General features: G+C 41.9%; 1 protein-coding gene across 1 annotated transcript in view; it reads left to right on the plus strand.

Moving 5' to 3' along the window:
• Positions 1-26,247, plus strand: part of trit1 (tRNA isopentenyltransferase 1) — a 41,382-nt gene extending 15,135 nt beyond the window's left edge. Inside the window, exons 2-11 of the mRNA XM_069681549.1 lie at positions 3,678-3,818; positions 6,340-6,438; positions 6,810-6,967; positions 8,292-8,434; positions 8,610-8,721; positions 12,539-12,651; positions 12,800-12,877; positions 23,358-23,467; positions 24,343-24,460; positions 24,577-26,247. Coding sequence (XP_069537650.1) covers positions 3,678-3,818; positions 6,340-6,438; positions 6,810-6,967; positions 8,292-8,434; positions 8,610-8,721; positions 12,539-12,651; positions 12,800-12,877; positions 23,358-23,467; positions 24,343-24,460; positions 24,577-24,758 — 1,254 coding nt within the window. The 3' untranslated portion in view covers positions 24,759-26,247. The remainder of the gene's footprint in view (positions 1-3,677; positions 3,819-6,339; positions 6,439-6,809; positions 6,968-8,291; positions 8,435-8,609; positions 8,722-12,538; positions 12,652-12,799; positions 12,878-23,357; positions 23,468-24,342; positions 24,461-24,576) is intronic.
• The last annotated feature ends 432 nt before the right edge of the window (positions 26,248-26,679 follow it).

The raw sequence follows: 26,679 nt of genomic DNA on the forward strand, positions 1-26,679 counted from the left end.
TCACAGCGTTCAAAAATGTTAACAATTGCAAATACATTTTAAAACATTTTTGGATTTTCATTTCACATATTTAAAACAAGAAATATTTATGTGTGCATCAGAAATACATTTGTGAATCTATTTATATGTGGATTTTACATTTATATAGAAGGACAAATGTTTTTGTGGGCATTGAAAAATATTTTTTTGAAGAGAGTCATTTATATATAAATCATAAAATATTTGTGAGTCCTTCTGTGTGAATTTATTCTTTTTAAGACTGATCTGGCTCCATAACACAGACTTATTGCCTTTATTGTACGTGGATCGATTACGCTTTCGTGTGTCGCAACCCCCCAAAGGTCCATTCTGAGCCAGAAAAAAACCCTGTATTAATAAGAAAATCATACCTCATTTCCAACTGGTTAGGGTTTCTGGAACGTTAATCCAGTAAAAAGGACGATATAGGTTGTCACGAACGGCTTGAAAGTAGCGCACAGTTAAGATAGCTAAATGGGCATACTAACGATTGTAGCTTAGCTCACAGCAGGTAAACCCACAGTTTAATCAGTTCCTTACCCTACAACTCTCTCTAACTCTTAAAAGGCTGAGTCTCCGACTACAGCCCAATGCTAACCACCTCAACTGGAGAAATTCAAGGCTTGACAGGCCTGCCATGCCTAGCTCTGTTTGTTTAACTATGATTGGGCGTAACCTTACCCTATAATATTGGCATCTTCTAAAAAGAAAAGAAGCAGTGACTCTTCCATCTCTCATCTTTCCAGTTCTACCCACTTCAACGCCTCCCAGCTGACCCCAACGTCACAAAGATTCTACTCAGCGAATGCCAGACTCTGAAATGTAAAACATCACAACTCACAATGTAGCGTTTGTCTTAAAATGGTCATAATTTTTTACAAAGGGGAAAAAAGCTCACGAGTTACAGTCAGGAGTGACTTCTTTGATCCATTCTTTCATGCTGTAAAAATAATACTTATGTGTTCATGTGCTATTTGACTGACTGCTGATGAAAGGCTGTACTTTCCTGCTCTGGATTAATGAACAAAAGAGTGCTTCAAGCTTCTGTTTTTTATCCTCAAATAGAGCCTACTCCAACCAGAGAAGTCAGCCTACTGGTAAAATAGTTTGGGAGGTCTTTGACTCAAAGGGGATTCATAAAGTTTTCCTGGCAAGTTCAGTCTGATACTCTTTCTGAGCAACACAGATGTATTTGAATGGTTGGTGGTAGACTACACACAGATGCTGTACAGAGTTCACAGCAATACATCTGTAGTTAGCTGATGTATGAGGGAGTTGATGATATTCAACATCCGTTTTTGCAGTCAAAAAATACAATAAAAAGCTTCACCAATGTGCTTCAAACCCATCAACTGACAGATAACAGACAATGGCATACATTTCCTCTTGCGTTAGTTATGGCAGCTCTGTAAATGCACCAATGCCATCTTTCTCCATCACTTTAACTGCTGAAGACATTTGACGGATTGGGTCGAAGTGGCACCATTCTTATAAGCTGTTAAATGTGCAATTAGTTCATAGCACCACAGTCAGTTGCTGGTATAAATGTAGCTCCAAGGACAGGTGTCTGGCAAAAATTCCTTTTCCCATTGAAGGAAGATTAGGCTCTATACCTGTGCTGTCTGTGCCCTAAGAAGTCATAATGATGCTAATGCAAGCAAGACACATGCAATATGACAAGAAAAAGCCTTGATTACCTTGATCGCTAATATGAAATGTGCCCAACTGCAGTAAAGTGCAACCTGTTCACTTAATCTGCATCTTGTTTTTTCCTTTCATCCCTTACATTATTTGACCCACCAACCAGAACATGTCTCTAATACACCATTTGAACAAGGTGTTCACAGCTGATTACTCTATCAGCTGCTTCATAATACACGCTGTATAGTGGTTTGCCAGTGAAGGATGTTGACCTCAGAAAAGAAGGTGAAACCACATTTACACTTGTACATTATGCAGGAGCTACACATCTGTTAAAAGCTTAAAGTAGTGGTTCACCTTTCTTTCAAGTCACTTCACTTCATGTTGATTCAGTAAATGAATGGTGATGCCATTCATCATCACTCCATGCCATTGAGCTGTGGTATGCCACGCATTACCATGCATAATGGGCCTAGAAAACGTAGTACAATCTTCGCTATATAAAAAATAATGTTCAAACAGTTCATAGTTTGGGTTACTCTACATTTTTTAAATAAACAATTATTAAAGATGTGCTTTTTTCACCCTTGACTTCTCAGCACTATCCATCCATCCATCTATATCTATACCGCTTATCCTGTTCAGGGTCGCAGGGGGGCTGGAGCCCATCTGTCATTGGGCGAGAGGCGGGGTACACCTGGACTGATCACAAGCCAATCACAGGACTGACACATAGTGACAGACAACCTTTCACGCTCACTCTTACACCTACGGGCAATTTAGAATCACCTGATGAGCATGTATTTGGACTGTGGGAGGAGCCTGAGCGCCTGGATAGAACCCACACATGCTCGGGGAGAATATACAAACTTGGGGTGCTGGTTTAGCTCAGTTGGTAGAGCAGGCGCTCCATGTATATACGCTACAGTCCTAAAAGCACTGATCGCAGGTTCGACCCCCAGTCTGCCGATTATTTGGTGCATGTCATCCCCCACTCTCTACCCCCCACTTTTCCTGTCTCTGTTCAGCTGTCCTATATACAGTATAATAAAGTAAAAAATCCAAAAAAAATAATCTTTAAAAAGAAAACATCCAAACTCCACACACAAAGGCCCACTTTGTCCGAACTGGGGTTCGAACTACAAACTTTCTTGCTGTGAGGCAGCAGCACTAACCACTGCTCACTGCCCGCTCAGCACCATCATTCAGAAAAAAATATCTTTTGTCATCAAGTAACTGATAAAACATTCATAATACTGTAATAAGAAAGGGATAAAAGTGTCAATACACTGAAAATGCAGTGATATTTGGATCTTCCAAACAAAGTGTTCAGGTAAACACATCTTAAATAGACACCAAGCAGAAGTACGTCTCCAGTCCACTTAATGAATGCAGAAACAGACATAAATCTGAGATTGTCGATCAAATCAGTAGCGCATGTGAACTTCAAAAGGTATCAGAGTTGTATTAGAATAATTACAGACAGGAAAAAAGGGAAACACAACTTTCTTCGAGTTTAAAGTGTGAAAAAAAAAAACTCCCTCTCTCTCTCTCTCTCTCTCTCTCTCTCTCTCTCTCTCTCTCTCTCTCTCTCTCTCTCTCTCTCTTTCCCTCCCTGTTTGTGAGAGAGAATGAAAATCATGACGGACTACTGTATGACACCCAGCTGTCAAATTCCATGAGGGTGCCCCCTCGCTGGGTGATGTAAAATGGACAGAGGAGACGGGTTTCATAATTTGCAGGAAGAGTCCGAGTCAAATACACGACAGACGGCGCTCCTCATTCCTTCCTCCATAACAGCCTGATTCCTGCTTCTGACATTGACAAATAGAGAAAAATACCCACACACTTTTTTCTTGGTTGCTTTCTCAGACAAAGAATTTCCATTAACTTCTGCTCTTAGATTACATTTTTGTACACGTTGATGCAATTGCTGTTAAAATTTAAATTATTAGCTCCTATGGACTGTATCGTTATATTTCTTAATATTTATTTGTGTTTCTTTTACGTCCCCTCAGGTTTACCAGGGTCTGGACATCATAACCAATAAGGTGACAGCTGAGGAGCGCGCCCAGTGCAGACATCACATGATCAGCTTTGTGGACCCCTTGGTTAGCAGCTACACGGTGGTGGATTTCAGGAACAAAGCCCTGGCTCTAATATCCTTTCCTGGAAACATGATAAAGAATGGGGAACAACATTTTTTCAACACCTCTTTCCACATGTTGCTATCACCCTTCAACCACATCTTCCCCTCTGGTAATTAAGTGGTAACTGCAGGGTAAGAATTCAGTCGATTTCACTACTACTAATTGGTCTGGAGGTGTGTGTGTGTGGCTCGCTGCAGATGTTGTGCTGAAATTGAGAAGAGAGAGATCACTGGAGATGATATTTATAGAGGAGTCTTTAATGCGTCTACACACACACACTCACACACTCTGGGTAGTCACACCCTCCCACAGACACCGGCCGTCACACAGATGTGGAGAGAGGAGGCGATAACTAGAGGCGGTATTAATAGATCAGGAAGGCATGCACACACACTTTTCTCTCGCGCACACACACTCAACAGTGCGGCGAGGGGATGCGGTATCTCCAAGAATAGGCAGAGTGCAGCGTGAGCCTTCTGCTGGGAAGAGGGAGAAACGGAAGGAGATGAATACAGATTAGATGGGGTGGAAGAGGTGTGGAGGATTTTAAACTGTAGAGCAGGAAAGAGACGATGGAGGGAAAAAGAGGGTGTGTGTGTGTGTGTGTGTGTGTGTGTGTGTGTGTGTGTGTGTGTGTGAGAAGGCAGACAAGCTTAAGAAGTTCACACACGCAGGACCCTAATGACGCATCATCAGCTATCACTCCTTAACTCAACATGCCATTCACATAAACCCCCTCAATCTAAACCCCTCCTCTGTGTCTCTTTTATTGCTCCCAATCCCCCAGCCCTCTCTCTGTTTCCCCTCCCTCGCTTCTTCCTCGCCGCTCATCAGCGATCATCCTCACTCTTCTTTCCCCTCTTCTGCTCCTTTCCCCCTGCAAACACAGACATGCAGCCCTCTCTGATGCGCGTGTGTGCGTGCGTGCATGTGTGAGAGGGGAGGAGTGTGAGGATGGCTGATGGGTTTTTATCTTGTTTGAGAGGTTATTTGATTATCTCTCAGTGGAGGAGGTGGGAGGAGAGAGAAGGAAAGGTGCAAGAGGAGAGAAGATGCGACAGAAAAGGAGAGAGGAAGGGAAATAAGGTGTGGCACCAGTAATGTGTTTTTAAAATTCCAATATTGATGTTTTTGTGTTGATGTTGGAGGTGGACCAAACCGAGTCACTGATATTGAGTTTCTGATGAATGGCCAGTATTGACTCCTTTGCTGCTACTAATCATTTTCCTCATTATTCATGATTAGTTTTTTTAAATAATCAATAACTGATTATATAATTCCAAACTTGTGCTCACAAAATGTTCCCGGCTGCCCAAGTTGACGTCTTCATTAACAGCTCAAAGCCCAAACAAGCCACAAATAATATCATAAAACAGTACCCAGCGTGTGGGTAGCTGAATCAGAGGGGATGAGATTTTTAATGGATTAAAAATGAACTTAAAACCAATTTAATCCACACAAATGTATTTGTTTTTATCTGTCCTTAGTTCTTGCTGCGTCTGTGAAGAATTGAAGTGCTAATCTGAAAGATCTCAGTTTTGCCCTCTTTGGCGGCACCTATGGCAATAAACAGTAATTGTGTGAGCACACTTCCCAGATATTCAGACGGCCTCGCATGTGTGACGACTTTAAAATGAAACAACCTAAGACATGGCCACATGAAACCTCATAGACATCTGTTACTTTTGACACAATGTAATAAATAGACAATGCTTTGAATGAAGTTTTTACAAAGGAAATAATTGAGAGCCTTTGTCATAGAAGAGGGAGAAAAACACATCTTTTCTTTGTAATTTTTCCCCAAAAGTACAACTGTTTAATTAGCAGTGATCTAACCAATCAATCAACTTAGATTTTTACCTGTAAATGACTCCATGTCCACTCTGAGGCTGTGTATGGATCACATATTACACACTTTACATTAAATGACAACTATGGGGGTGTATCATCAGAGTGCACTCTGTTACTGTTAATGCTGACAAAGAAAAAGAAACACACTGAGAGTCAACATACTGATCTTAATACTGCTTTTGCAGTCCTGCAGTGCTGTTGTAGTTGATAGATTTTTCTGCAGCATGCGTGTTTTTACACGGCGTTCCGGCGTCGCAGAAGCAAAAAAAGCATGAGCTGTAAACAACCAGCGCATGCTTCGCAGCCACACACAGCGCTGTTCCGCCCTGCCGGCTCAGCCATTTACACTGTCGCTGTTTCCCCTCTGTTACTACCTCCGATGCGGGCTCAGAGGTAGAACGACTTCCCCCCACCATTCCGCCTCTGTGCGTCCCACATAGAAGACAAGGCGTAACAGATGCGGAATAATCCCGCCTTGAACTGGCAGTGTAAAAGGGTCTACTGAATGAGTCAACTGTAGCATCGTTCATGCCATTAATGTGTGGAAGCCATTAAATGAACTCAAAAGGTCTTTCGAAAATTATTTTCATTGTTGTGCATTCATGTAAAAACTGTCCGAATTCGCAATCACCCTCATGTATTTTAAAATGTGTATGTTTCCTCCTTAACACACTCCAACATAGACGACATGCACAGCACAAACAAACTGCCCATCATCGTCGGAGGAACAAACTATTACATTGAGTCTCTGCTGTGGAGAGTCCTGCTGGATACAGGGGTGAGTGCTAGAGATGTACTATTCAAATACATCGTGCTTTGTCCTTCATGCCTTTGTGATATGGTTTAATCTAATTTGTTTATTCATGCTTTTATATTTTCAGCCACGTTTTTACAAAACAAGCACCACATTTTTCCACAGTCTTTCTGTGCTCAGTGATTTTGTAATACTAGAAAAGAAAGACATGCTTGTTAAGGGCTGTGTTTTAATGCTGCATCATTTTTTCAATGAAAATATTAATCAAGAATGCCTGATGGGGTTTTTCCACTTTTTATTTTTGTATCCTTTAAACTTTTACCCAAAGCCATGTTCTAACAGGACATATTACAGGAGTTAAAGGAGTATTTCAGAGCAGTTTTGGTGTCTTACAGCAGGAGAATGAGGAGTCAGGGGACGGAGGAGATGGTGCTCCCGACAGGAAGTTGGAGCTGGAGAAACTGGGAGGAGCCGAGTTACATAAACGGCTTGCAGAGGTGGACCCCAAAATGGCCGCCATGTTGCATCCCAATGACAAACGCAAGATAGCCAGGTGACAATGGTGTATGTGCTAGCTTTGTGGTGACAAATGTATTAGCTTTTTTTTCTTCTTATAAAACTGATAGATTTAGAATTTTACTTTGAAAGTGTTGACGTTTATCTCAGTCATTTAAAGAGAAACTGTCAGCTCATCGTAAGCTAGCACTTATATTTTTAGTTGTCATTAGCCTCACGAAACAATTTATGATATGCCTAGCCTGCTACACAGTTATTAGTTTGTGTTTGTATTGATTGTGAATAGTGAAAAATATGGCTGGGAATTTTTAGAATCTTGTCATGTGTTGCCTTAACAACAAATAGTCCGGTTAGCTGCTTGCTAAAGTTAGCTGACTGGTAACTTCACCAAAATTTAAATACCTCCATGTCTATTGTGTTTAATATGAAAACAATATGACTTAGTCCATATTAAGATGCATTCGAAACATAATTAAAAACTTTAATTTAAAGAAACTCTCTACATGTTTGATTTAAGCTAGCATCTCTTGCCCCTTTTATAGGAACAGGACAGGATAATGCACGTGTAACCTTCATGATAATATGTTGTATAGTGTTAGTGAGTGTGTTATCGGTACTTGTTTGTGCGGCTTGCAATATTTTTGAGTTTTCTCATGTTTTGTTTGGGGTCCTGAAGGGCTCTTGCTTTGTCTCGGGCTGACAGTCACAGTATGTTTACACACACACACTCACACATATGAATGGATGAGTAGCAGTCTGCTCACTCCAGTCTTTTGTGTGAGCAGGTTAGGTTACCCTGTTCCACTGAATGACAGAAGATGACAGGAATCATCTTTTATTTTTAACCTGCGGGTGCAGTGCGAGTGCAGCGAGGCACGGCCCGAGAATCAGGCTTTTGATTTGAATCTCAACAACATATAAGTTTGTTTAGCCCTGACTGAATTTTAAATGTGCGGTGGCAAAGACAAGAATGATTTCATGCAATAGATTTGTTATTTGTTTCATTATAATTTATATCTCGCCCTCATCTATCTTATTTTTCTTGTCTTTTGAATTTATTGTTGCTGTTGTGGTAATAATTTAGACTTAACAAAATGTATTCCCAAGAAGAGGGGTCTGAGACTTTCAATAATACAAGATTTAACAGATGAGTGGATGGTTCACGCATCTAATCTGATTTAAACCCCTGAGACCCGACACACAGGGAGATGTAAACTCATAGTATACTACATCATAGAAATTTGTATCAAACTGAAAAAAAAATTGAGAATTATTTGTGTGGATGTGTCTGCAAAGAGACTCAGTGGGAAAAGTGTTTTATTTAACCTCAACATCTCTGTTTATATGCCTGTTATCTTCAGGAGTCTTCAAATCCACGAGGAGACAGGCGTCCCGCATAGCCGCTGGCTGGAGGAGCAGAGAGGACAGGAGGGAGGTGGTGGGCTGGGGGGGCCGCTGAGATTCTCAGACCCCTGCATCTTCTGGTTGCACGCCGACATGGACGGTAAGGAGGGAGGATTGTATGGAATTCAATTTTACTGTTATTGGTATTTTATCAAACAAGAGAAATTGCGTTGTTGATATGGGCGCTTCAGTGCAGCATGAAATAACCGTTTATATTTGTCTGTGTCATTTTGCTGCTACACTTGTTATATTTCTCTCTTACGGCTCCTCTGCAGATCTCGACAAGCGGTTGGATGCTCGTGTAGATGAGATGTTGTCCGCTGGAGTGATAGAGGAGCTCAGAGACTTCCATGAGCGCTACAATCAGCAGAAAGTCCAGGATGACAGGTAGACAATCAGCAGTGAAACATGGCACTGTCCTAGACACTTCTAATCTTAAATTAATTATATTTGATACAGTATATTGTATATAATCATTGCACTTCAAAAACAATGTGGATTTATGATAGACAATTTAGTTGCTCCCTTTACCCACAATGCCACTTGAATGCCAGCAGTTCAGTAAGAGATTCTGGTATCTTGTGCTAGTAGCTACTATGTTAATTCTGAGATCACAGCAGAAAAAGCGACAGCTTTTGTGTGTTCGGTAGATAGAACTCACCGTCGGCATCACCCTCACTCCGTTTCTTCAACATTTTCCTCCGTGCACATAGGTAACTGTCCCAGACGGGACTTCTAAAATGAACTTATCTGTCACCAGCTATTTTGACAGGCATGTTTGTTGCTGTGCAGTGGCAATGACACATCGCACAGATGTGGATAATTGCGGACTTGGTCCATCAGCTTGTCTTGTCTTGTCAGCTGCTGTGTTGACCGTCATCTTGCGTATGCGTACTGTTAATTTTTGAGGCCGTGCACAACCGATGCTCCAAACAAACGCAGGGCATGCGTGGCAGCCATCATGCGCCTGTGAACACGTAGTTAATGGCAAGTATATCTCCGGCCCTAACGGACACAGTTATGAATTGCCTCCAGTGACATCATTTAAGGCAGTGTACTAATTTTTTTTGCGGAATTCTCTGTAAAACTACAAAAGGCCTTATTTTGTTCACATGTGCAGCAGGCCGTCTGGGCATGCAAACAGATTTTGATGTTTAAAACCAGTGCAGTCTCCTTCAGCACCCATAGATAATGTTGGATTATCCTCACCTCCTGAAGCCAAGAAGTGCTGCCTACACACGGCATGTGTTCCTTGAAATTCTTTTTTTAACGTCTTTTTAACTGTACTAACAACCATAACCACCTAAAGCATCCAGAGTGGGATGATGAGCCTGTTATGTGGGCTAAAGACGTATGTTGTACTTGGCTTCGCCCCTGTTGTCGTTGTACATTACGAGGCGGTCTGAGGTATCCGTGTCTGTGTAAAAAGTCCAAATTCTCATCCTCCTATCTAAATTAATGATCCAGACATTCAGTCTGGTACAGACTTAACTCCTGTCCTCCATGTAACCAGGGTAATATAAGTGAAGTGAACTCGGTCAAACAGCTTCCCAGTTATTTATTTCTCCCTCGCAGTCTGATAGGTCACTCTGTTCTCTACTCTGTCATTTCCCAAAGGCCTGGAGACCAATTTAGATCCAGCCCACACTGCTGCGAATGCAGTTCAGATGGGACTGATATTTCTTTAGGATGTTCAGTGATTATTAATAATTGCAGAGATAAGCCCCCCTCATAGGACATAAGCACCACCAGGGGAGTCTGGTGATTGGTGCTTATTACCTCCGGGCCTCAGACACAGAATGGATGTCCTTTGGCCTGGGAACAAATACTCACAGTGCTATGTTGCCTGTTAGAGATACTATTTGAAGATAATGATAATAAGTTCAGGATTGATGTCTTCCATAAGATTGTGTCCAAGTTGTGTCTGACATTTCTTTAACAACAACCACATGACTGTGAGCATACTGGAAGCTATGTCACTCTTTTAGTTGTCGCTTTATTTGAGTGGCGTTGTGTGCTGCTGTCTCAGGATTAGCTTAACGCACAAAATGTAGCATTAGCTTGGCAATAAAAAGAGCTACAAGACCACATTTTTGAATAAGACTTTTCCATGCTGTGTATGTGACATGAAATATGTATCCACATATATGTGGGCCTCTCTAATTATAGCTGAAACAGATCCAGTATGTGAACTCTGCTGTGGGTGTCTCTTGGCCGCAGATATCGATGTTGTATGTGTGTGATGGGGTGTGGCTGCGGGCAGTTGATGCATTGGTGGAGCGGTGCCCAGGAAGCTGCCAATTCCCTTCTTTCGTCCCTCCTTTCTTTCATCACCCCATCACCCCATCCCACCTCATCACAGCAGCAGCCTCCTCCTCCTCTTCCTCTCTGTCTCCCTCCATCTCTGCCACTATTGCCCTCTCAGCAATCTGATCACCCAAGCACTTTACCCCTCCTCCTCCTCTTTCTGTCTGTCTGTCTTTCTCTCCTCTACCCTCGTGTCTCCATGCTGCTGTGGCCAGACATCAAGGTCAAATCTCTCCCTCCCTCCCTTCCTCTCTTCCTCTGTCTTTCTTTTTTCTCCCTCCATTGACTCTACATTTCCTGTTCTCTGTCGCTATTCTCAAATTTCTGTCTCTGCCCGTCTAGCCAGATTTATTTTAGTTATTTCCTCCTCTTGTTTCGGCTACAAGTGTAATTTATTAACCGAAAAAAGTCATATTTTTAATATAATGTTGGTTCTGTATTGTGTTATAAAGAAAAAATCAAGTGCTATAAATAAACAACATTGTACTCTTTTGGGGAAGTACACAAATAAGGAACATTATTTTTATAAGAACGGAGAGAAGGTTAGATACACTAAGAGTGTCCAAATATTTCAGTTAAAACAGCTGCTTTCTGATCTCCGTCCATAAGTCAGATTGCAAGTGATATAAAACATACACTCTAGTGACTTACGCTCTTTGCTCACAGAGATCAGTCTCAGACTTTTCTATAAATCTAGCACAGTATGAACACAAACTGCCAGTTGCCAAAGCAGCATAGACTATTGGATAGAAACACAGAAGTATTTTGAACAGGATTTGTTGGCATTGCAGGATTAAGCTCGAGTGACCCTGCACAGGCATTGTATTTACCTCATGAGCTCAAATTGAAGCCTTATGACAGTAGATGGATCATTTTTAATTATCCTCACACTGTGGACGAATTTTGTAATTAACTTGAGGTATTATAAACCCAATTTACAGCCATTAAAAAATAAAATAAAATAAAAAGATATACGGCTTAATGAAATTCTGACTGCTCCCCCATTGTTAAACCATTCAATGTTATTTGCACTCCTTATTTCAGTCAGGGAACTTATTATACTTACTTACTTACTTATTATTCAGCCTCATTAAACAGTCTTGTTTTGTTTATTTGATTAATTACTAAAAGATTACTTGGTTAAAACATGTGTCATTTCTAACACTTTGTTAGCAGCTAAACTAAAAGGAAGCAGTTAACTTTTGTTATATGTCAGGCTTTTTCTGGTATAAATCAGAATCCAGATACAGATAGTAGCTTTGTTATATATCATAAATATTTATGCGTGTGCAGTATTTTCCATTCCACATACTGTAAACAGTTTGTTTTCCTTAGCACGACTGTATTTCTGTATGTGCAGCCCTGATTTTTTTAAGACGTCTGTTGCAAAAAAAGAATAAAAATCTTGTACTGTTAGAGAGAAAAATGCCACCACAGCTGACCTCTACTATTTTTGCAGTCATCCCAAATTCAGTAAAGGTCCAGCTCATTGAACTGGACTCGCATACCGACTGTGGAGCTATTACAAAGAAATGAAAAGGTTCAGCTTGGCCCAGAAATGATCAAATTGGGGTGATGTGGTCTGACATTGAAGGAAACGTTCTGTCTTCCAGTGGCCTATTGCCCAGACCTGATGCCACTCCATTCAGCAGCCGTGGGTCCCTTTGCCAGTGCCATTCAGTTTTTTGAATGTCATTCTGTCACTTTGTACCCTGAAGGGCCTCACATCTGGTCAGACTGATATTCTTTGTACAGGAAGGGTAGGAGAGATAGAGGAGAAGGAGAAGGTGAAACTGAGTCACCGCCGGGTGTCTAGAAATGTCAAGTCCAAGACAGAAAGTTTTATTTTTTATAGATGGGTAATGTTTCATTTCCTCTCCTCTCCTCTCTTCTCCAGTCAGAACTACCAACATGGGATTTTCCAGTCCATTGGCTTTAAGGAGTTTCACGACTACCTGACTGCTCCTGAAAGCAGCACCCAGCAGGAGAAAGACACGCTGCGAGACAAAGGTCAGAGAAAAAACTGATCAAAGTCACAGAGATGATTCAGATTCAGTGGTTGACGGACTGGTTGACTGATCAACCAGAGGAATCTATTTAAAGGTATTTTCTCCCCTCTACCCTTCAGCTATAACAGCCATCTTTTAACTCCTAACAGGCGTAGAAGCTTTGAAGATCGCTACGAGGCGCTACGCTCGCAAACAGAACAAATGGGTCCGTAACCGCTTCCTTAAACGTGAGTACCCTTCACCCAGCTCATTCACTATGTGTTTGTTCTCCACAGTCCAGCTCCTTAGTACTCAGCACTCTCTTTAACAAGATGAGATTCATGCTCTCCATTAGACACACTATAAGCCTCTCAGACGCCTTATTCTGTTCCAGGTTACAGAGTGTAGTGTGAGAGTGTGTGGATCTGGATTCACGTGTCTGTGTGTACAGCAGGGTTTGGGTTATGTCACTTTCAAGACAAACATTACATAACATTTTTTTTATTTCCCAATAAATAAAAACATCAGCACACTTTGTTAGAAGATTAGCTTAGCATAGACTTGATGCAGGGGGAAAATTATCCTGGCTCTGTAAGATGTTTATTAAAGGGCCAGTTCGCCGATTCTCAACCTCAGTCCTATCATACTATCATGGGGAGCTAATGCCTTTATGGTAGAACAAAAAATGTAATTTCACTCTTTGCTTTTGGGGGACACTATCCGTGTTTCCAATGGGCCCTGGAAAACCTCCGCCAGATGATGCATTTTACGTAGTCTGGCGGTGGTTTGCCAGGGAGCTTGTTAAACTACACTTCGACAATCTAGGACGCCCGCCTCCGTCGTCATGTCTTGTTCAACATCGTCAGGTTTGAAATGTAGACCTTTCGATTACAGAGAACACCAACTTTGACTGACAGTGGCTTTTTCCAGGCGCAAATTGCTCCTTTAAATTTTAGGCCTATTTTTTTTAATCAAAAAACTACTTGTGAAAACCCACAAATAGGTCATGTGTTTTTTTACACATTTTAGAACTTCTACATTCAAAATGGCATGTATGCTTGAAAACATAATACAAATAAAAGACTGTTGATTGTACTACACATATATAATTGTAGAAATCACCAGACTAATTCATTAACTGGCACAATATTGGATTCATTTCATACAGCTTGTTGACCCACTGTGCCGTTACACAGTTTACACCTGCAGCTAGGACCTTGAATGATTTTTCCCAGCACTAATTCCCTTGTGGCACCAGTTGCATAATAATGATCTATAGTGGTTGCTCCTGGCATTGCAGGATGAAGAAATATGCCCACCACAGCCAAAATCAACCAGTGTTTGGCAGGTGGTGATTTCCCACCCTGGTCGCAACCCCTGGAAGTCAGGCGTGTTTTAAAAAGTGAATATAGTGTGTTTCTGTCTTAAATGGAAACCTGCACTCTGTGTCCCACCGGCAGCATGCCCTGTAGTAACCCAGCCTCCTAATCCTGTTAGGCCCAAAAGGCTTAGGCCACTCCAGGCCCTAAACCTCAATACCCCTCATTCTGACTGACTGCCTGCCCGCTGCACGCACCATATGGTCTTCATCACATGTGTGTGTGTGTGTGTTTTTGCGTTCCATTTACATATGCGGTAATCTGTCTGAATTTATCTGTGCTTTTGAACACATGCATGTTTTTCTGTCTGAGTGAGTTGCCTCAGGACGGTTCTTGTAACCCTTCATGATAACCCGACGTAGACTCACATCAGAACATTTTGCAGCTGTCTGCAGCATCAGCCTGACAGTACAGGTGGCAGCAGATGAGATCAACTCTCTTAGAAGTCTGAAACTCTCTAGGGGTGAGACAAAATATTGATACGGTAATATATCGCGTCCTTAATTGTGCAATACAATTATCCATAGACTGGCGCCAAAGATCGATGTTTTAACTTACAAATATATGGCACTATAAACAGATTTCCCTGTGATTTTGACTCACCGCGTCACTACGTCATGACTCCTTGCAGTGGTGCCTATAGATCAGGGTAATGTGAACAGAAATTAATTGACTACAGAAGAAGTTGACATCAGGATAAAAGAAAAGGAAGACAGCGGGATAATTTCGGACAGTGGTGAAAAGAAGTTAAGAGATGCGGCAGCCACTTTCAAATCTAAAGTCCTAATTTGTTCTATAGTTCTGTAATTTAATTTACAGACTGAAAGCAGGTACATTGTTTCATCTCAATTTCTGTCAAATTCTGTGAAACAGACACCAAAAGTACAATGATGATTTTATTTTTACCGTAAAATCTGAAATATAGGTCGCACAAGAATACAAGACACTATCTGTTTTTGGGGTATCCCAGAGGGAAAAAGGTTTTCTATAGCTATTTATTAATAAAACATGTATACAAGTTCATTTAACACTATTTCAATTTGAAACATTCAATCATACAGAAACTACAGCCTACCATCTGTTTTCGCCATGTCGAGTTTGCGATCCTGCCAGCTACCTGTGCTGTTGCCTACGCTAACGTTGATTGTTGTGAGGGTGGTGGCCTCAATGGTGATCATGACGATGCATGCCCGTGATGAAGCGTCACAAAACAGCACTGCAGTATATTGTAAATAGGAGATGTTGCAGCGGCTTGGACCCGGAAACAGTTTAACGCGGAGGTGTGACGTCACCACGCAACAACCGACAACTTTAGATAGATTATAGCATCATCGGGTAAATTACAGCACAATAACATACCTCTCTCTCCATTTTATACTGGTATATTGGTCACAACAGTATATAGGACGCAGCCCATTTTGTAGATGAAAAAAAAAATATGGAAAGTGCGTCTTATACACCGAATTTTACAGTATGTGATTGTCTTGCAATATATCTATTATTGCAGAATCGCTGTATCGTGATATTAACCTTACCGTGTTCAACGTATCGCGTATTGTTTCTTGAGTTACTCTGCGATTCCCACCCCACTACTCTCTATTCAATATTGTCTCCCGAGATATAATTAGTGGCAATTTACTGATCACTGCTAATGTTAACAGAATCTGTTAACTAAAATTTAACTTCTGATATTTATTCGCCTGAATATGATCAAAATGTTGTCAATTTTGACCATTGGTCATAATTTTACAATTTCTTGCCACCTTTGTTGTAGAGATAGAAAGTAGTCCCCTGAAATGCCTGTAGCTATTGTAGTGTCTTCTAATGTTTCACAGCACTAGCTTCAGTGATTTCCAGGGGAATCCTTTTTGAAGATGATGGACAGTAATCTAGAAAATCTGAAGCTAAAGGTGGCAGAGGACAAGATCAACACTCTGTAGTGTTTGTAGTCAGAACATTTCTATCCCATAAAGTTTGTTAGGACATTCTACCAAATGACAGTGTTTCTGCAAAAGTCTTAAAGGGGGAAAAAATTCATGTATTCATCGTACTAGGATGTAGTGGGCGTTCAGACCAACATCCGTCCTGCATTAATGACAAATGCAATGTAATGGGCGTTTTGTTCAGGTACAAGTGAGAAAATGAAATATGATCCAGTGAGTTCAGTCTGAGAAACAGATCCTTGAGTGTGAAGTCATTTCAGATGCAAACATGCAGCGTAATGATTTTAGATATTTTGATTTAGGTTTTCCTGCTCTGAAAAATTATCACAGCAACAGACATTTAATCTGTCTTCATGACACTTGCAGGATAAACAGAATAAATAAGCTGTTTATAAGGTGATCTTATTGGTGTTGCAGGGTGACATTGCATTGGATTGCAGCAAAAAGTTATTCATGTTTTATTTTTCCTTTTTTGCTGGACAACCCAAAGCAGACTCTTTTAACAGCACAAGCTTCAAAATCCAAGACATCCTCTAAAACACTTGCCCTGACTGAGAAGGTAGCCTCCTGGAAATCCTTGTAGTTTTATACAAGAACAAAGCAGTACAAGCTAGGCTCCTTTGCCTTAACAGATATTCTAGCTGGAGTGCATGTTACCAAATCTACGTCTGAGCGGCTGAGTAAAATGTCTTCAATGTTATTTTCTTGTGAACTAAATCCACGTTTATATTTATTTCAGTCGTTCTATTAACGTCAGAACTTTAAATTATCTCCCTGTAGCACAGCCTTGTCCTTATGTCCACCTCTTGGCCCGGATTGTCCTAACGTAGGGTTTTGCTCTTTCACCTCACTCATCCCACCTTTCTGTCTACGTCGACTCCCTCGCTGTGACTGCTGACCTCTTTTCTGTTTCGTCTGAGCCTCATAGACACACACACACACACACACACACACACACACACACACAAATACCGGCAGGCCTCAGCTGAGCAGGCTAATCTCTGAAAGCATTACAGAGCTGCCGGGAATTTGCCCCGACCACACAAACTCTGGCAGCAGGGTCACGGGGGGCTACAGAGACCAACCCAGGCACACAGAGAGAGACGAGTGGGTCAAAGGGAAAGACGAACTGGAAATGACAGGGGGCCTCAGTCAAGCGGACACAAAGAAGCAGGTCAGAGAAGCTGGAAAATGAGATGAATGATGAGCAAAGGTGTAAATATGCAGAAGGACGAGGAATCACTTGTCTCAAAGACACAAGCTTAACCCAGTCTCACAGTTCACTTTGTTTACCAGTGGCTGTCAGTGAAGGAGCAGGTGGGCGTTCAGTGTCTTAAATACTTTTCAGCAGGATCCGTGCTTCTTGATGGGCTCAACTTTGCTGTGGGGATTTAAACGCCGGGTCAGCCGGTTCAAATTAAAGCAAGCTTAATTTGTCCTGCCTTTAACTGCGTCTGTATTAAGGTATACACTCATAGGGTCTGTGTGTGTGTGTGTGTATGTGTGTGGATATAGGGGGTCGTTTAATTAGCACATTTAATTACCCATAAAGAAAATGGTAATCCGAGGTTATATTCATTTTAATAAGTGGCACGTTTTATTCGCTCTCAGTTTGTTCTGACATACACACAAGCACTCACACTCGCTAACTGTAACCAGGATACGCAGGTGTAGTTTGACGGAGGCCCCATGAGTGTTAAGTAACAGGGGTGTAGGTATCTTTAAGTCCCACGAGAGAGAGAGTGAATGAGTGAAGGATGGATGGAGGGAGACAGACAGACAGAAAGAGACAGGAGCGACACATGGGCGGATGGAGAGTGAAATCTGATCCAGCTGAGGCAACAGGTGTAGGGCGAGTTCACACCCTTGTCTTCTGGCAAGTACGTAGGGTACATGTACACACGCACACACACACACACACACACACACACACACACACACACACACACACACACACACACATATGTAACCTCCTCCTGTGGAGTTAGGCCAGGCTTGTTGTCGCCACAAAGACCTCTCTGTCACCTCTACTAGGTGGAGAAAGACGAGAGAGCGCTGGAGAAGAGGAGATTGACGCAGCGTGTTAAAGGAGATACAGTAGAAAGTGTGTTTCAATCCATGCATTGAGTGTAAATACACTAGCAGGGGTGCTGTATGGGCGTGTAACTGCATGGCCACAAAAGTTTGTAAAAGCACAAGGTATATTTTTTTTTATTAAACACTTTATCAGTTATTTTTGCTCCGTTAATTGTGCCATCTCTGTTAACACACACACTTACGAATGAGCTCTGACAGAGTGTTCTTGTACGTGTCCATACTTCCGTAATCCACAGGTAAAGATATTACACTGGGAAAGTGGACACATTGTTGTGCTGGGAGAGCTGCGTCTCCCACAGAACCAATTTATTTTGGAAAGCACGAATGCTGAGCCCTGTGACAGGTTTGTGGCATGTAAGCATTCAACACATTCAAATGTTGGCTAATAAAGAAAGACCTGTAACCCTGTCCGGCTCATCCAACTCTGCCACTGGCTTTCCTTTCTGTGCCATGAATTGGACACACTCCGTGCATAATTGAAAGAAGCGTTTGAGCACCGCTCCTCAGCTCCACCAGCTCCTCATACAGACACTCTTCCTCGCCATGCGTAATGGTCCAGATGAAAGTGTGCCAGCAGCCTATATACCGGGGTTAAGCCTCGGACAGCCTGTCCTGTTATTAACAGTAAAAGCAATGTCTTAATGACCTCACAATAAACTAGTGAGACGTGCCCCCTCCTCATCCAGCTCATCATCTGTTGCCTATGTGACAGAATTGAGCTCCGTGAGGATGAGAGCGAAGCTGCAGCTTCGAGAATTTGACAATTAATCAAAAGGAGGGAATAATTGTTAGAAGGAGGCCACCTTTAGGTAGTAAATCGTACCAGGGAGGTCGCTAAACTACACTTTCTCAATCTAGGACGCCTGCCTCTGATGTCATGTCTGGTTCAAAATCGTCCGGTTTGAAATGTAGACTGCAGACCCAAAGATTTTTTAGGCGACCACCAGTATAATGTCGCCGTATTTCAGATTCTGTCCCGCTCTGAGCATTTCCCTGCAGCGATCAATGTCCTCGACTGGAATCAGTAGTATTTCGCTCCAGCGTCTCTCGCTGGGCCGTTCCTTTCAGAGGGAGGGGCGCAATGCACGCTGGGTGTTGTAGGAATGTAGAATGGGTAAAACCACAAGCTGTTTGTACAACTTTCTCCACAGGTATGGCGCCAATTTCAAATATTATGTTATATATATATTCATATATTATGAACATAACATCATAATATGCTATGATGAATTTTTTCATCAATTTGTTTAAAACTACGATAAAATTCCCTGACCCAAGATACTTAACCTGCTGCAGGGATGTCAAACATGAACAACAGGAGAGCCAAAAAGTGGAAGAGGAACTATATGAAAAAGGAAGGAGGCTGCTGAGTGAAAAGAGGCAGCTGTTCCAGTGTGGACGACAGCCAAAGAAGCACAGCTGGGTTGGAGAGACGCCGCGCTGAGACTTGTAGTGGAGCTTTTATAGCAGAGCACACACACAGCCACACATCCTCACTCAGCAAACACGGGGATAATGCAGCATATGACTCCTGGACGGCTTGTTGCAACAGGTGGACTACTGTTGCAACACACGCACGCACAACACAGGAAGGCAGCTGCTGGGCGACAAGAGATGCTCTTTCTTGTTGGCAAAGCGATCTCCCCTGTGTGCTTGAAAGGCAAGCTCACAATCGTGGTGTGTGCGTGCGTGGGTGTGTGTGTATGTGTGTGTTGACCACCCTGCTCTTTGTCCCTTCAGCATTTCTTATCAACCCTCATTCACTTCAGAGTGGATTAGAAGAGTTAAATTTCACCAGGACCCAAACAAGAATGCTGGAGGGGGCTGTTTCCGTCCAGCATCTGGCAACCCACCATACACTATCTCCTTTTTATTTACCCACACTCCACTCGGCCCAGTGGGAGGTTGGTGGAATAATGTTAGGGGGGCTGCTGTGGAGAGAGATGAAAGAACAAAGTAAGGAGATAACAGGAGGGCACAGGAGGGAGGCTGGCGAGGTGGGGTATTTATTAGAGCACCTAAGGGAGAGAGCTCCAACTGTGCATCTGGTATAGGTATGCCAGGTGACGCTCGCCACCACCTGCCTGCTATTGTGCCACAAACACAAAAGACTTCTCCTTTGACACACACAGAAACACACAGTGAAACCTGAAGCTTTGATTAACAGTCAATGTTAAAAACACACACTAACAACTTGACCTACTGTCAGTCTGTGTAAACACACATGCCTGGCAGGGTTCTGGGATTAGCAGTGTCCACAGATAAAAGAGAGAAAAGAAACACTGTGAAGCCAAATGCTGCAGGTGCTGGAGCGTTTAGCAGCAGCCATTAAGGATCTTTGTGTTTACTTTGCTTTTATGCCTTTTGTCTGCCATTTAAAAAAAAGCAAAGCAGGCCTGGACAGGAAAAGAATGGAGTACATCACATGGTTAACTGGCCGATGCTACAACAATATGCTAATTTAGCCTAAAAGGAGTTGAAATGCGGCTCGTGCCAGAGCCAGGCCAAAATTAAAGTTTATGGCTCTTGGGCGAGGCTGTGTGAAGACTCTCATTGTTTCCACACACACTCATTCTTCTGACACAGTTTGTTATACAGATAATCAGATGATACAGTTACCACTCTGTGTTCCTCTGTAATAATGGAGTTCCAGACAGTTCCCAACAGAGTTAGTAACTCCAGTCTGTAGGGTGTCTGCTGCTCCACAGCTCAGTGTGTGTGCAAAGGATTAAGCTATAATTGAGTTTGACTAGCGGTGTCTTACAGGTTAATGGGATACATTTTCAGGAGTGTGGATGCTTCACACATTGATATTTAATGAAAAAAATAGTCTGGTTAGATCCAGCTTTGTGTCTTTTTTGAATGTCTATCCATGCTAGTAGCATATAGCATATATAGATGGATTGCTGTGAAATTTACTGCAGACATTCATGGTCCCCAGAGGAATGCTACAGACTTTCTATTTGGTGCTATCATCAGGAGAAACTTTGTATTTCCCCAATGCTTTGTTTGATGACTAAAAGTAGATTTTAGTGCTAACTAGTTTTCATGCTAACATGCTAAAAGAGGTTAGTGAACATGGTAAATTGTTAACCTCCTGATCAGCTTACACCCATGCTTTTTCAGAATCAAAATCTGTTTTATTGCCAAGTAGGTGTACTCATACAAGGAATGTGTCTTGGTGCAAAACGATACATACACATATGTATATGCAACATAGAAGTAAACAAGTAAAAAGCTAGTAACAGTAATACTCCAACTGTAAACATTAGCATGCTGATGTTAGCATGTAAAGCAAGGCTAAGATAACTATGGCATAGGTTCATATTTACGTAACAGCGATGTATTTCACCCATATTTTTCACCACCACTACAAGTGTATCATACTAGCTTATGGCTGATTGCTATTGCCATTGTCCATCGGCAATGGATGAGCACTACACAACTGTCATATTGTGGTTTGAAAGGGTCTTTGCTGTAAGCTAAAGAGTCGATCACAGTGGCCGACATTAGAGGAGGTTATAGCTAGCATGGTCTGGTTTTTAAGTGATCATAGTAGCAGAGAGCAGCGGAAACAACACAGACTGGAGTCGCTTACTCTATTTTGTCACACTTCTGCCTGTTTCTTTCACCTTTCTCTGCTACATCACAGTCAGGCCACGCCTAGAAATAATCATAAAACACCAACCTATTATACTTTTGTCCCCTTAAAAGCTGTAATAATATCCTCCTGCTGTGTTCCATATAGATATTTAGAACCTAGAGGGGACATCAGGCCATATTTGAACCCAAAACAACATATATGATAACTCTTTAGAATACGCAAGGCAATGGCTAACGTTAGCATTCAACCACTTCCAAGTGCAGGTTAGCGTGTTAGCTAAACAATGGGAAATATGTAAATTCCTACTCAACAGTGAGCCTGAAGTAGTTTTACAGTCATTTTAACCCGGACTTGGTTGAATTGAATTTTTCACTACACATTGTTGTTTCAGTTGCTTAAAGAGAAAAACCAGTGAATTGATAACAGGTTTGTCAGATTTGTAGCAATAATGGAATTTGCAACCTGGAACACGGCTGTATGAGATTCCCCCACAACAGATAAAACATTGTACATTACGATATTTCAATCTGGACTTGATCACATGCCAATTCGGAGGACATTGCCCAACACTACCATCTCTGATATCGTACGTTGTAGCATTGGAGCCTACGCAGGGAGCCGCCCTGGCTTACGATATGCCTTAGACCCAACACACAAAAGTATAGAAGTATACATTTTCTTGAAACAATTTTTTGGATTTGCTCTTTATATTTTTCTACATTTTATTTTTCCTGCATCTCAAATCTTTTATCTGTTCATAGTTGTGACTGAAAGCTGATTTGACTTTGTTTATGTACAGTTTCTGCTGTTGGAAGTCATCTTTTCTACAAGTTGCAAAGGCCTCCATTTCCTGTGCTTGTGTCTGTCTTGGATCAATTCAGGGCATTGACTCTTGATGCAGACAGACAGACAGACGGATATACAGACAGACAAGCAGGGCAGGGACAGGCGCTGCTGTTTAGTGCTGAGGCCTGGCCTGGAGATTGCTGACTGATGCAAAATAGAAACACGGGGGTGGAACAGTTACAGGGAGGGAGAGAGAGAATGAGAGAGAGAGTGAGTGAAAGCCAAAGCGAGACTGATGGCAAGAGAGGGAGAGGGAGACGGTGCAGAAGAGAGAAGGGTGGGAGGAAGGAGGGAGAGAGGGAGAGACATTATCGAGCCAGTGTGAGTCAGCAGGTTGACAGAGCTTCAGGGTGCGGCTCCAGCACATCGCTGCTACTGTAAAGATTTCCCAGTTTGTACAGGATTCATCATGATGTCTGCAATATGGTGTCTGATGAAATATCAATCACTGGGGAGCCTGTTTGTTTGTTATAAGATTTAAAATATTCGGCTTCATAACTAGAAAATCAGTGTATCGCTCCCTGTGAGGAATCAACAATGTAAATCAGCGTCAACGTCTTTGATTTGATGGATGAAGCAGCTCATTTGATGACATTTCGAGGGTTGAATGTATCCGTATACTGGTGTTCCATGAGAAAATATTAGCTCAAGTACTTTGTAAAAAACATTGATTGAAATGTCGGAAGCTTTGCTACAAGTCCAATAAAAATAAATGTGGAAACACTGAATCAAAATATTGGCCTGACCAGCCTTCATTACATTTATTAGCAGCCTTTGTGGGCCTTGTAAAATGCATAATGTGCACTAACCGTGTGTGTTCGACGTGTGTGTCTGGATGTGTGTGTGTGTGTGTGTGTAGGACCAGGAGACAACGTCCCCGTGGTGTTTGGCCTGGATGTGACGGACGTGTCGCGGTGGGAGGAGACGGTGCTGAACCCTGCACTGCAGATACTGGACAGTCTCAGTAAGGTGGGGCCTCAGTGATCTGAACCAGCTGCTTCCTCACAGATGCTGTGGGGATAAAATGATTTGTAAACGTCAATATTTACTGCTTTTTTGTTCCTGTATTCTGCCCTGATACTTAATTTTCCATCCATTCTTCCATTTTCCATCACTTTCCTCTTTCACTACCATTTATTTGCTTTTTCCTTCATCCTGATTTAATCCCGCTTTTGTGCTTGTTTACCTAAAATGTTCCTTTCCCAATTTCCTTAATATATCTCTTTCTCTTCCCTTTCTTTTTTCTCCCTTTTCATTTCTTTTTCCCTTCTATCTCAATCCTTTTTCTTCTATTCATTCTGTATACTCAACACTTGCTTCTTCATGTGTTCCCTGCATCCCTGTCTCTTCTGACTTTAGCTTTGATTTGTTTTGTATCCTGCCTCATAGACATTTTTAAACAGGTAATTTCTTGCTCCATTTCTACCAAATGATTCCTGGTGAGTGTGTAACTACCAGGAGGAGCAAGGTTTTTCAAATGATTTTCCATTTTGTTTGTATTGTACACACAAGAGCGCATAAATGTGGGTTATTCACATCCCGCACGACTCTGCTGATTGACACTTTGTGGCAGTGAGTGCCAACAAACAAACCAATGCACCAATAAAGGCAGCAGTGAAGAAAACTGCTATCTAGCAAACAGGAATAAAAACAGTGCACACTTTAAAACGGTTAAATGAAAATCTTAGCAGATGTTTTATGAGGAAAACAAATTATTCAACACAATCGGGTACATACAAAGACTTTTAAAGCATGACACTGAATTCATATTATTTGTTCGAAGTAAACAGGGAATGTTTAATCGCCAAACCCTAAACTAAAACATGTTTTTTTCAATTGATCAGGGTGAGGAGCCAGCTGTCGCACCAATCAGAGTACAGGAGGCGGAGCAAAGAAACAAGCGGAGCCGCCATTCATGTGATCTGTGCGACAAAGTGATCATCGGTGACCTGGAGTGGACAGGTGAGGCTGTCGACCTTGTGGAGGACTCACATTAAGGACAGTGATCCACCAGTATCACTGAGTTGACACAGTGCCAAATACATACCCAACAGAATCCTCTCTTTATTTACCTGCAGCTCACCTGAAGTCCAAAAAGCATCACTATCATGTGAGGAAGAAGAGGAAGTCAGATCCAACGTGTGATCAATCCCAGGTCAGCTCTGCACCTCCTGACTCTGCTGCAGAGACCTCAGAGAGCCACTCAAGGGACTCTTGTGCTGCTGTCACCCCCTCTCAGGACTCTACTCAAGACAGATAGACAACACAGCAGGAAGTACCTGTGACTTTTTAAGAGTTGTGCAGATTCTGGACTACATTCATCATTCAGGTTTCCAGCTCTGTCCTCCTCTAACACCTTACAGGGCTGCTTTTTTTAGCTATATTTTCTCCTCGATCCTGCTTTTCAGTCGTCTTATTGACAGTGAGCTTCTTATTGATTAGGATGAAGACCTTTTAAGCTCTATAGAGGAATTAATAACACGGATCCTCGCTGAATGTGAAGAACTCAAATTCCAAGAACTTATTTGAAATACTGCAAAGTTATTAATTGTTCAAGAAGATCGATCCTTGAACTTGTGGAGCAGAGATGTTGACGATCAAGACAATTCAACATCATGGACTGAAAAGAAGCACTTTTTATGACGTGTGCAGCCAAAGAAGTATCATTTTTAAGGACAATTTTTTCACACTTCCTCACAGAGCCAATTTAAATTGTAAGAGAGATTTGTTTGATCTATTTTTGCTGAAAAATGGCTTATTTTTTATACGGTTTCTACCAACTGAAAGTCTTCCACTTCAAAATTTCAGATTGAAGTTTTATTTCTGAACACTATGCACTTTAAACCTCACCTAGGGCCTGTGTCCACTAACGCCGCTTTTTGCGCTGGCAGCGCCCACAACCTCAATTTCAGAGCGCTTCTCGCCAGCACTTACTGTTGCTAGGTTACAACAGTTGTCTGGCGGCACTTCCGCTTCAGTCGGTATTGAACGTTAAGTCTGTTTTAAATCACTCTTTATGCTTCAGATTTGCTTTAATTCAATGACATTTTACAAAGAAATCGTGTCTTGGCATTAGCAGCAGCCCCAGACCTGCAAACTGTACCCTTGGAAAAAACGAAACGATCCGCTTCTCCTCTGCCATTGTTGACAAAGTTGATATAAAAAATCCCGCCCCTTCTTGATTTTGATTGGTCGGTGAAAGGGAAGTGACATTGACGAGCGCAGTGGTGTTCCAAAAGTTTAACTATTTTTTAACTGAGAGCTCTCACAACTAGGGATGCATGATATTATCGCCATGTTATCTATGCTATCCATGCTAGCTTTCATTATACTTAAATGCTCAATTATCCCCTAGAAAAGGAAAAGAAAACGTTACAAATAAATATGGCATTTTGTACATAACCTCAGTTTCTTATATTGCACTGTATTATGTTATTTCTGCACCTGTCAGTAGGCCACTACAGTATGAGTAGGCATGATTCCAACCACTACAGGGGAGACTTGATGTTGAAATCGGCAAAAAGGGTTGGAAAATATCTGCAAAAAATCCAATATTGTGCATCCCTACTCACAGCGACAACAAACAGCTGACGCCGAGGGCGTTTTTTACGCTGAGGATGCTGAGCGCTGAAAACGCTGAACTGCATTGGTTTTGTATTGAAAAAAGACACTGCCAGCACAAAAAATGGCGTGGTGGACACGGGCCCCTAATTTGTTATAAAAATGTTCAATAAACCAAATGATCTTAAAGTTTCCCAAAGCAGGAGGATGTGTTTGTGTCACTGGTGAAGAAGGAAAATCAAAAACTTGAATTCAAGAGGTTTTCACTTCAGCGGTAATTTCCCCTTTATCTCAGTGAGATCTCATTGCATGCTTACACAGTACATGCATTGTGCTCTGTTTGCCTCCTGCCTCTTTGTTTTACTGTCCTTAAATACGTTTTTCTAGCTCTTTGTTTGATAATGACAAGTCACCTGATTTATGCTGTTGTCTTTCAGTGGAGCTTAGCTGAGCTCATTTCTCCTCTGACAGAGGTATAAACCACCAGCTCAGGCTGTGAGGAGAGAGTGTGTTTTCACGGCAGCGATCGCAGGTCTTTGTTTATCCAGCGGTGTGTTGTACCCCTTTCAAACCAAGGTGTGCCTGCCTGCTGTAAAACCCACTTACACAATACCTGGCAG

This window comes from Semicossyphus pulcher, unplaced genomic scaffold (assembly GCF_022749685.1).
Source record: "Semicossyphus pulcher isolate SPU_LCO1_2020_fin unplaced genomic scaffold, fSemPul1.0.p SCAF_5, whole genome shotgun sequence".
In the NCBI taxonomy this organism is placed as follows: Eukaryota; Metazoa; Chordata; class Actinopteri; order Labriformes; family Labridae; genus Semicossyphus; species Semicossyphus pulcher.